This window comes from Lissotriton vulgaris, chromosome 2_1 (genome assembly GCF_964263255.1).
Source record: "Lissotriton vulgaris chromosome 2_1, aLisVul1.2, whole genome shotgun sequence".
NCBI classification, from domain to species: domain Eukaryota; kingdom Metazoa; phylum Chordata; class Amphibia; order Caudata; family Salamandridae; genus Lissotriton; species Lissotriton vulgaris.
The window spans coordinates 1322995278-1323007730 of record NC_141687.1 but is presented as its reverse complement, the minus strand read 5'-3'; the positions used below and the strand labels follow the sequence as shown (position 1 = coordinate 1323007730).

The following is a 12453-nucleotide window of genomic DNA, read 5'->3' as shown; positions in this document are numbered from 1 at the left end:
AGAGAAGTTACCTGTCCTAAATATCTGCAAATCCTTAAATTGCTTCCACTGGAGAGGCTAGCTAAAGATCAGACACTGGCAACATGAGTATGATGCTTTCTCAAAACCTATGACTGTAGGCTCAGATCAGCATAGTGAGGCAATAACTGGTGCGGAGGAGGGTGGGGGAGGGATAGAAGGGGTTTGGGAGGGATTTTGCTTTGGTATTGTTTCCCCTTTGTCATATATTTCTTTGTTAATTTCCTCCATCCCCTCAAATTTGGAAGACGCAATTTAACTTACAGCAATCCAGCTTATTACGCAGCCGAGCCTCCGGGTTGTTGGCTTAAACGCTGTGTACTACTACCTTTGACTCGCTCTGCCGGCCAATGGATGTAGGCAGGAAGCTGTGTACATTTATTCTGCTCCCATCTAATAAAAATGATTGATTCCTAAAAAAAACTTTGAAATTCACTGAAAAAACCATAGGTTTCAGGGACGTTATAGTTCGAAATTAGCATTTAAAAACCTTTGAAATTCACTGAAAAAAACACAGGTTTTAGGGACATTATAATTGGACATTTCACATGCACGAAACCAGAGAAATTCAACCATTATAGTTAGTTGAGCTAACTAGAACTTGCGCCCCCGCAATGCACTGCTGATGACATAACATATTACATCACTGATGACATGGTCAGTGACATCACTGATGACATCGCTGAAGACATATCAAATGACATCATTGATGACCTTATCAATGTGATAATCTGATCCACCTCCTCACACCCTAATATAACCTTTGATACACCCACTCTAAATTACAGACTGCCAGTCTCAAAACCATAGACACACCAATACCAATAACTACATACCCACTCACTAATTCTTAGGTCTACACACACATCCACTCACTCACCCACACAGTCACTCATACATGCAGTCACTCATCAATACAGCCACTATCATATGCACTCATACACCTATACAGACAGTCACACACCTCCACTCACCTATAAAGTTACAATCACAGCTACTCAGTCATGCAAAGAATAAATCGCACTGTCATTTACTCACCTATACAGTTATACACACACCTCCTCACTTATTCATACAAGTACTAAGACATACTCTCTTATACAATCACTGACACAAGCACACACTCATCCATACAGTCACTCTCACAATCAATCACTCTCACATTCTGTCACTTATATACTCCAAAACTCACATCTGCTGCCTTATACATATCCAGTTACTCACACACATACCACTGAGACATCCATTCACTCACAGACACAGCCATAAGCACACTCGCTCACCATACAGTACCTCACAGATGCACTCATGAACCCATACACCCAAGGATTCACCCACTCATACATCCATGCAGGGAGTCACACTAACCGTCACCCACCCACACAGACACTCAGGCACCTATACCGGTACTCAGACTGCTATAATAAAGAATCCTGTATTTGTAAAGCACACAGCTACCCGTAGGTTTCCCGGCGCTGGGGGCCGTCAGGAAGATTAAGCAAGCTATTGTCCAGAATCACATGGTGCTGGGCAGACCCCTGCCACCGGTGCGGGGGATCGAACCGTGATTCCCAGCATCCAGCGTCAGTCACCCTGGCCGCTGCGCAACACCTCTGCTAATCAATAACTCATATAGACACTCATGTACCTACTCACCAACCCATGCAGCCACTTACACACCAACTGACAAACTGATACAAACATTCACACAGATTAGTCATTCACCCATTCATTCACTAAGACTTGTTAATTCACTCGCTTATACAGTCAGTCCCACACTCATAGACCCACTGATTCTTCAATACACCATGACATGTCTATATATATATATATATATATATATGTATCTGTATCTATATCTATCTATCTATATATATACATATATATATGTAACAATAGTCAACTTTTTAGAAACGCTCAGTCAATGGATGATGTTATCAGTGATGTCATTTGCGATGTCATCAGTGATGTCACTGACCATGTCATCAGTGATGTAATATGTGATGCCATCAGCAGTGCATTGCGGGGGCACGAGTTATAGTTAGCTCAACTAACTATAATGGCCGAATTTCTCTGCTTTTGTACGTGTGAAATGTCCGACTAACTATAACATCCCTGAAACCTATGTTTTTTTCAGTGAATATATATATATATATATATATTCACTGAAAAAACCATAGGTTATAGACCATATATAGTTAGGAATTAGCATTTACAAAACCTTATTTTACTCACACAAAACCATTGAAATTCGCATATATAGTTAGTTGCACTAACTATATATCGCGCACCCGCAATCCACTGCTGATGATGTCACATATTACATCATTCATGACATGGTCAGTGACATCACTGATGACACCACTGATGACATCTCAAATGACATCACTGATGACATCACTGATGACAACATCCAGTGACTGTATGTTTCTGTAAAGTTAAAATATGTCTTACATATTGAAGAATGAGTGGATGTATAAGTGTCTGGATGAAGGATTTAGTAGGTGCATGACTGACTGTATGAGTGAGTGATTAAATGTGTCTCACTGAGTGCATGGGTTAGTGACTAAACTGTCTTAATTTGTGCATCATTATGTCTGTTGTTCTGTAAACTGCTGCATGTGTTGATCAGTAGCTATATGAGTAATTGGGTTATTGATTGGTTGCCCAAGTATTTGTATGGGAGACTGAGTGTGTGTGTGGGTGGCTGGGAGGTGTATGACTCTGTGCATAGATGTGTGAGCAGTTGATTCACTAGATGTATGGGTTCAAAAGTGCATGTGGAAACAGCTGTATGGGCGGTTGACTGTGTGCATGAGTGTATTGGTGAGTGAATGGATATCTCAGTGCTACATGTCAAAGTAAGTACATATGTAAAACACAGTACATGTGAGAGTTGACATATATAAATAACTGTGTATAAGAGCCAGTGAATGTGTGAGTGGCTGTATGGATCATTGTGAACTTGTATCAGGGATTGTATAAGAGAGTAAATATGTGTTAGTATATGTTTGAATAAGTACGGTGTGTATAACTGTATAGTTGAGGAAATGGAGGTGTGATTGATTCTTTGCATGACTGACTAGGTGTGTGAGTAACTCCATGGATGAGTGACAGTCTGTGAGTGTCTGTTTACACTGATTGTATCTTAGGTTATATTAGAGTCTGAAGAGGTTCATCGTATTATCACATGAATGATATCATCAGTAATGTGATCAGTAATGTCAAATGAGATGTCATCAGTGATGTCATCAGTGATGTCATCAGTGATGTCATTTGAGATGTCATCAGTGATGTCATCAGTGATGTCATTTGAGATGTCATCAGTGATGTCACTGACCATGTCATGAATGATGTAATATGTGACATCATCAGCAGTGGATTGCGGGTGCGCGATATATAGTTAGTGCAACTAACTATATATGCGAATTTCAATGGTTTTGTGTGAGTAAAATAAGGTTTTGTAAATGCTAATTCCTAACTATATATGGTCTATAACCTATGGTTTTTTCATTGAATTTTCAAGGTTTTGTAAATGCTAATTCCGAAATTACATATGGTCTATAACCTATGGTTTTTTCAGTGAATTTCAATGGTTTTTTAATTGCAAATATCAAAAGCTGTAAAATGTATTCTTCTTTTAAAGGAAAAATATATTTTTTATGTATTTAATATAATTTTTTTATGTATATACATTTTTTTTTTTTTTCGCTACCGGTCCGCGCACCGGGAAACGTTCCGTTAGCGCAACTGCCGCATTCGAAAACAACATCGTGACGCGTCACGTAAGCGCGACGTATCGCGTTGCCGCGTAATGCGTCTTATGACGCGCCGCGTTAGCACACTCGGAAGTGCTCCGGAGCGCGACCCGAGGCGAGAAGCGCAGCACCCCGGAAGCGCTCCGGGCGTGGAGTGGGACGCGTAACGTAAGCGTAGCAGGTCATGTGACCTGAAAATAACACTTTCCATTGGTTTAGAACATTTTTTTTTCCCAAATGATGAAAGCCCCCACCTTTTTTCCTCACTCTGACTTTCATCTTTGTGAGAGGAAGACCTGTTTCTGCTTGTTCAGTCATGGCATCTGTAGTAGCTGCAGCTGGTGGACCCCCACCACCACCACAACCACCTAGGAAGGAAGGACCACCTGCAAAGTTCCTTCCAAACCCAGAGGAAGAGGAAGAAGAAGAGGAAGAGGAGGTAGAGCTGAGGCAGTTCTTGCGTGAAGAGCCCCGGCAATCCCACCGCTTAGACCATTTTATATGGCAATTTTTTTCTTACCCTCGAGGGCAAAAAAAGGTCAATGCCCGGCTGGTGACATGCCTCATTGCGATGCAGTTCTGTCCCGAGGCACAGACAAAAAGTATAGTTTTGGAAACTATTCTATGCACCGCCACATGCAGAGGTGGCATCCAATCAATTATAGCGTTGCTGAGGTGCGTCACCTCCAGGATAACCCACCAATATTATTTTACTGTTTCCCTTGGTTTTCCCCTTATTACGCTTTCCGGAACGCTACCCGGTGGGCGGACCGGGCGCTAACCGTGCAAACATTTGAAAAAAAAGGCTGTTTTTTTTACATATATGGGCCTCCTCAGCCACCCTCAGAAAACCTAGGGGGTAAGGATATGTCTCCCGTGCCCCCTTATACCCATTCCCAACATTGTTTATCCTCCGTCTTGTGACTAAATTCGTCCAAAACACAAGATGGCGGACTCCCGTTACGCTACCGGTGAGCTACCCGGTTCGCGTACCGTTAGAGCTTCCACCGCGAAAAAGCGAAAAACATTTGTTTTCATTTTTTTGCACCGCGGGGCCCTTTAATAGCCCCCACATCAATCCTAGGGGGTCAGTAGGGGTCTACCTTGCCCCCTTTCATTCATTTCCCCCTTCGTTTATTTCCACCTCTTGTCTCTCGATACTACCGAGAGACAAGATGGCGGCCGCTCCGGACTGTTTAGAATGTTGACAGTCACCGGAGAGCCAATCCGCTTCTCCTCGCGAAGTTCCGTTACGCGTCTGGTACGCGAACCGGGGCGCTAACCGGGACGCTGTCACAGATATATATATTTTTTTGAACGTTAATTTCTCAAAATCCACTGGAGCACATATCTTGAGACCTAGCAAAGGCACATTGGGCAAACAGTCTCTACAATTTTGCCAAGTTTCATAGAAATCCATTCAGCCGTTCGAGCTAAAAGTGAGTCCAACCGCCCTATGGAAAACTCAATGTTAAAAACACGTTTTGGGACCCCCCTTTTTTTCGGCCCCCGCTTGACGAAACCCCCCCAAACTTTCAGGGGACGCTCAGAAACAAAATGTGCCATTTTCCTGAAAATTTCAGCCAATTCCGTCCATCAACGCCAAAGTTATTCAACATAGAATTTTCAGAAATCCCTATTAAAATAAATCCTAACTATATATACCTACTGGCGACCGCCAGTAGGTAATATATATATATATATATATATATATATCATTGTTATGGCAAAATGAAACCCCTCATTTTGTTCCTTTTCAAATTAAATGTATTAAGTGTTACCACTTTATTCCAATCAAGATGACTTCAGGTGTGCCATACTTTTGTCATAAGTAAGATTGTTAGCGTTCTAGTTGTTCTTTAGAACACTCTGGGACATTCTGTCATTGGGCTATAGTTGGGCTACATCTGGCTGATATTTGGGCTACATTTGGGCTCTTTTGTCTCTGGTGGCCATCTTGGGAGACTGCATATCAGAATTTTTTTAATGAAATATAAGCGGATTTGAGAAGTCACTCAAAATGTGCCCTAATTTTTCTTTCTTCAGCAATAATCATAATTTCTATGGCAAAATGAACCCCCTCATTTTGTTCCTTTGCAAATTAAATGTTTTAAGTGTTAACACGTTATTCCAATCAAGATGACTTCAGGTGTGCCATACTTTTGTCATAAGTAAGACTGTTAGCGCTCTAGTTGTTCTTTAGGACACTCTGGGACATTCTGTCATTGGGCTATAGTTGGGCTACATCTGGCTGATATTTGGGCTACATTTGTTTTTTTTTGTCTCTGGTGGCCATCTTTGGGCTACATTGGGCTACATTTGGGCTCTAACATATATATAGCCCAATGTAGCCCAATATATATTTTTCGAAGTTAATTTGCGGAAAAACCACTGGAGCATATATCTTGAGACATAGCAAAGGCACATCGGGGTACCAGTCCCTACAATTTTGCCAAATTTGGTGGAAATCCATTCAGCCGTTCGGGCTAACAGTGAGTCCAACCACCCTATAGAAAACTCAATGTTAAAAACACGTTTTGGGACCCCCCTTTTTTCTCGGCCCCCGCTTGACAAAACCCCCCCCCAACTTTCAGGGGACGCTCAGAAACAAAATGTGCCATTTTCCTGAAAATTTCAGCCAATTCCGTCCATTAACGCCAAAGTTATTCAACATAGAATTTTCAGAAATCCCTATTAAAAAAAATCCTAACTATATATACCTACTGGCAACCGCCAGTAGGTAATATATATTTACATATATATGTATAGATAGAATTATTTTTTGTATACATAGTTTTATATATATATATTATATATTTTATATCTATTTAACCCCTTCACAGCTGGACAAATTCCCATGCTGTGCTGGGGGGCGGGGGGGCACGCACAGCGCCCCTGTGCTCATTACCAGGTCAGCTCGTTATGAGCCACGGTGGTCGTGTGCTCATGACGAGCTGAGCTCGTCATGACCACACCGGTTTCTTTAGAACGTTTACACAGCAGGGGAATTAGCCCAGCATGCGAGCGTTCTAAAGGTCATGACGAGCTCAGCTCGTCATGAGCACACGAGCACCGTGGCTCATGACGAGCTGAGCTCGTCATGAGATTCGAAGGGGATATATATATACAAGCACACACACATACACACATGCATATGCACCCTTACCACCCAAAAAACAATGCCCACCCTAGTCCCTCAAAATAACCTTGCCACCCAAAAACCCACACCTACCTTAAACTCTAAAAATCCTTAGCACCCAAAAACCCACTCCCCACCCTAAAAATAACCTTGCAATCCAAAACCCCAAACCCACCCTGAACCCTAAAAATTCCTTTACCACCCAAAAAACCCATGCACACCCTAAACCCTAAAAATACCATTGCCACCTAAAAACCCCTTAGCACCCAACAACTCATACCTGCCATAAGCATAAAAATACCCTTGCCATCCCAAAACCCATACCCATCCTAAACCCTAAAATTACCCTTGCCACCCAAAAAACCGTACCAACCCTAACCCTTCATTATTCCCTTACCACCAAAAAAAACCGAAACCCACCCTGAACCCTAAAAACTCCCTTGATACCCAAAACCCACCCTAAAACCTGAACATTCCCTTGCCACCCAAAACCAATTCTGATCCTAAAATTCACTTACCATTCAAAACCCCAAACCAGTCAATCAATTTGAATGTGCACTGGCTTGAAAATATTTTTTACTGCAAGTTAAATATAAGTAAATTATATAATACAATAACAATATATATTTATTGTATACAAAAAATCTTGCTTTGCCTATGTTATACACCGACTGCTTAAAAAGATAATTAACTAAAACTTATTTTGTACTATTGTTAATCTGACCATTGAGGTTACTGTTTCAGAACACAGTGAAAACTGTCATGGATTACACAATTTACAGACTAGGAACAACTTAAATATCTAGTACAAACACATGGAAAGGAATGTGCTTAAGGACTCGTTTATTTTAGGAGCTTGTAGCAGCTGGAATAAAAAATATTTTCATGTATTTATTCATCTTTCAGCACAGGCAAGAGAATTATTCTAAAGCTGTCTTCTCCAACAGCATGTCTCCAAGAGCAGGCAACTTCTGCGAGCTAGGTGAACATTCTAGTTCTTTCTCAGAACTCTTTCATCTTTATAGTAAGCTATTATCGGAAGAAAGTGTGGTTATATGTGGTTGATACTGTATTGCGGCATGTCTCAGGTACTACTGATGAATAGCTTGGTTAGATATTTACCAGCTAGGAACCAACCAAAATGCAGCATTTTTGGTAGTGTGAAGCTGTTTGATTTACAAATATTGTTAATGTATCAGCATTATTAATAATATCACTATTGGTATTATTAGTAATATTATAATTATATATGTTATGTTACAACAGCCAGGTGCAATTCTGACAGCCTTTTTGTTTTTTCTATCACCAACAGAACATTGCAACGGCACTGAAGCTTGCCTTCGAGATTTTATCTACTAGCCAAAGATGCCATCCCCCGCGTATTCCTTTCAGCACCTTTCAGTTTCTTTACCAGTACCTGGCTTCAATAGATGAAAGAATTTCACCTGTGCTAATTCACAGATCCCTCCGGTATCTGCAGCAAGAGATGTAAGCAGCTAATATTGGATTAATTTTTCTTAATTTTCTCCATCACCTAAGAGCCTCCTTTAGAAACTGGCTTGTGGCCCCAAGCCAGCAGCCAAGTGAGGCTCTTAACATGGACCCCCTTCCTCTGGTGGAAATCAGGCCACCACATTTAAAGACCCCCATCTGCCTGTCGGGGAGCCCTTTGATAAAAGTGCATCTGATGGTGCTGCGGATTCACATCCACAAAGCTGAATACCCAGCAGGTTGCTATGTTGTAGTGGGTCACTCTGCATTCTGTTTTTCTTTTTACTGTTTCAGACACCAACTTCCAAAGCTGGGATTTGATTGTGAATAAGGAAAATCAGAGTCCCTTATGTACAGGAAGCTTTCCCCCTTTGTGCCAAAGCTGTACCTTTCCTTAATGCCCCAGACCGCCTTGCCTCGTGAGGCGGCCCAAACAGGAAAGTCGGTGGAATACACATCATCCTGCCAAATTGGTGGCACATGGGCGGCCATTTCACAGATTCCCTCCAGCAGAGCCCCATTTTCAGTGGCAGAGCCAGTTGGGTCTTATTGTTTATATTCCAGGAGTGCCAGTACCTCTAAATGTGGCGGGGGAACTGCGGCGGTGGCAGAGCGGGAGCTCCTCCATTATACGGTGCAGCTCCCACACTGCCTAATTCTAAATGACCTCCTTAGAATGGGCTCTTACTATGGGTGCACAGATAGGATCCATGATTTTTTCATACTTAAAGATCTGAGCCTGTGGCCTTAGTTATTACAAAGGTTTGGCACCATTAAAAAACAGGGATGCTACTGAGGTTCTTCAAACAGCATTACCTATTGATGAGATTTCCTATCTAAAGGGAACAGGTAAGGCTGAGTGTTTGCCGGAAATGAGATCCAGCAGAGCAGTAGAGTTCTGGCATCACAGAATTTCAAGGTTTGTAAGGGAATATCATACATGAAGTAGGCACAGATAGCTAAATGTGTTGTGCATCTACACATTTTTGACGGCATGTCCAGGAAGCCATATTGCAGACCACAGCATCCTGACTCCCTAGTGTTCTGACACAGACCAGTTCGAATGTAGACAGCTGCTTGCCGATGGGACATTTCTAAATCAAATCTTTATGGGAATCTAGACATATTCAACCTCTGGCTTGGGCTTTCTAGCGTTTTTCTAAACCTTACTGTCATACAAAGACTTCATATATTGGGTTCTGTGAGATTTTTGCCGAAACATACATGACAATACAAAATGACACTTCTGATAAGGAAATCTGGCAATTTCTGCACAAGCACACGAAATCTGCAGTAATATAATCTTTACACAGTAGGGTCTGTGTTTTAGACAAGCACACTTGGGGTGGCAAAGGCATATATACCAATAGTACACGGCATCCATCGCATATGTCAAACCACCAAAATGTAATATAAAAAGAGCAATAGACCTAAGTCAACTGTAAGTGTGAAGTGACTAGTGTCAACCAGGATGCAAATTGCTAGCTTGCATCATACCACTGTGTGTTCAAACTGAGAAGGGTGCTCTACTGGCAAACACATGAGTGTAGATGTAAGACAGCATGAAAACAACACCACAAATCATGCAAAACATCAGAGTTGATCCTTTTGTCAGAATAAAATTAGAGACCCCCAACACCACTTTAGCACCAATGGGTTTCTTCACACTTCCAATGTTAATCCGAGAAATCTCAGGGTGGACCTTCGATTTAAGGGATAGTAGAACAGTTTGCCATGCCTTTTGGGTCTTCTCATTCCCTTTTTTTGCTGTCCTGTAAGTATTGGTGTATCATTCTCTGTAGTGGCCCATTCCTTCAAGTCCATGGGCCAAATTTTGATGGAGGAAGCCCCTAAGGCTTCCCAAGCCATGGTCATTCGTCTCTTTGCCAATAAATAGGCACTTTCTATGAATTTATTGGTGACCATTCACTTTTTGGTCCCAGAAGTGCTGTCACCGGGGTTATTTCTAATTATTTGTGAGCTTAGAGACCGCCTTTGTCACTGTCTCCCAAAAGTGGACTATCACATTACAATCCCACAAAATTCATGGTGGATGTGACAACTGTATTGCAGCACATCCTACAGTGCTCAGCTCTCAAGCTAAAGACGTCTCTCAGTCTGAACTGGGACATTTTTGGGACAGCTTTTACAGCGGCAAAGGGAAAAGGCTGCACTGATGTAAATATCTACCAGTGTAGTGTCATGACTTGACACTTGGTGTTTGGGATTTGCAGGAACACTGCAGAGTGACCAGAGCGTGGGCCATAGAAAAAGGCAAAACATGAGCTGAAAGCCCTCTTCCCATCCCTATATGCATGAGGAGTTAGCTGACCTGTCCTATGCACGCCTAGGGACATTACAATGCATGTTAGGTAAAGATGTCAGTGTGTTTGTGCTGCTGTCCATACGATCCAAGGAGTGGGCCTATTTAGGTCTCGTACCTGGCGACGCAGCGCTTATCACTATGTGCTCAGAAGAGAGGTATTAAACACTGGCCTATGTTACAAAATATGGAATCATAGCAGCTCTGCCCAAGCCAAAATAGCAACTGAGTGCACGCAATTTACTACAGGAATTAATAAGTACCATTCAGATCACTTAAAGGTGGAATCATTCATCGCCATCCATCAATTACTGCTTGTTCGTTCAGTGTCTTTCTCCTGTTCACCTACATTCACACCTCATTCATTGACAATATAATGCCAGGAGGGTGATGAAAAAGAAACACATGCAGGAGAACACTGATCACAAGTTCATGTTTAGAGGAGATCTAGGACGTGAGCAGCCCAAGACATTTAAAACAAGCATTTGCAATGCAATAGGTCTAGCATTTACGCGAGTTTAAGCTATTGGCATAGTAAATGACAATGCCTTTTATTTATGTGTTAAAAACGAAAACAAAAATAAAAAGCATTGTCATTTGCAATGTCAATAGCTCAAACTCATGTAAATGCGAGACCTATTGCATTGCAAATGCTTGTTAGAAATTACAAGGATCTTTAAAAGCTTTCTGGTAAATTGGGAAAAATCGGAAAGAAACAAAGAACTATTCAGTGAGGCAAAAAGAACATGTTGCAATAAATAAAAAGAAGGCCGATTTCTTTTACCAGTTGTGTTGCCTTTTGTCTGCTACCTGATATCATAGATATTCCTAGAATTAACTCATATTTTCCTTTTTTCCGCTCAGCATTGGACCGCACGGGCTGATTAAATTGTCTGACTTTATGAACAACCCAAGGGTGACGCTGTAATAGGGATCTAAACGCCGCAATGCTTCAAAAGTTTTATTACAGAAGGTGGAGACATAACAGACTTCATGCAGTCGCTTTTTTTTGGATATGAGCAACATCAACCACATTTGTCCGAAAGATTGCGCAGACAAATAAAGAATGGTTTAAAAATGTTTTATGAGCAATCTGTTCAAATATGACTAAAACGTTGATTAACATATAGTTCTATGTTCATCTCTGTTTGGGATGCTCAGACTGGGTACAAAATCCACTGTGGTTAATCTCAGATCTGAACATGGTATGTATGTGGTATTTCCAAAGCACAATTCCAACCAAATACCAGTGGAGTGCTTCAAAGGGAGGGGGGTAGTACTCCAGATCCTGGATGCATAGATTGAAAGGCCTAGCTACCTAGTTTTTCTCTTTTTACGTTTCTTAGTCTGCAGTCTGATGGTGTCCTGGCTAAAGTTGTGCCAATAACCGAGCTCCTCCTCCCTGGACTCAGTCACACCTACTGGGGCCCGCAGTTCTGGCCTCCGGAGTTTGGCTCCCCCCCCCCACCCCAGCTAAAATAGTAAAGAGCCTGGGTGTAATCATCGACGCCGAACTCTCCCTTAAGGCTCAAGTTGGAGCGGTGGTCTCCTCCTGTATGCACCAACTTCGGAGGACCCGCAAAGTTCGTCACTTTCTTCCCCCTGCAGCACTTACCCAAACTGTCATTTCACTGGTACTTTCCCGCTTGGATTTTTCTAACGCCATCTATCACGGTCTTCCACAATTCTTGATGCAACGTCTCCAAGTTGTTCAGAATCAAGCT

At 41.8% G+C, this 12453-nt stretch overlaps 1 protein-coding gene across 1 annotated transcript in view; it reads left to right on the top strand.

Annotated features, from left to right (window-relative positions):
• LOC147732562 (ropporin-1-like) overlaps positions 1-11657 on the top strand; it is a 321616-nt gene extending 309959 nt beyond the window's left edge. The window contains exons 8-9 of the mRNA XM_086958828.1: positions 8228-8403; positions 11594-11657. Of these exons, the coding sequence (XP_086814954.1) occupies positions 8228-8403; positions 11594-11657 (240 nt within the window). The remainder of the gene's footprint in view (positions 1-8227; positions 8404-11593) is intronic.
• Positions 11658-12453: the final 796 nt, after the last annotated feature.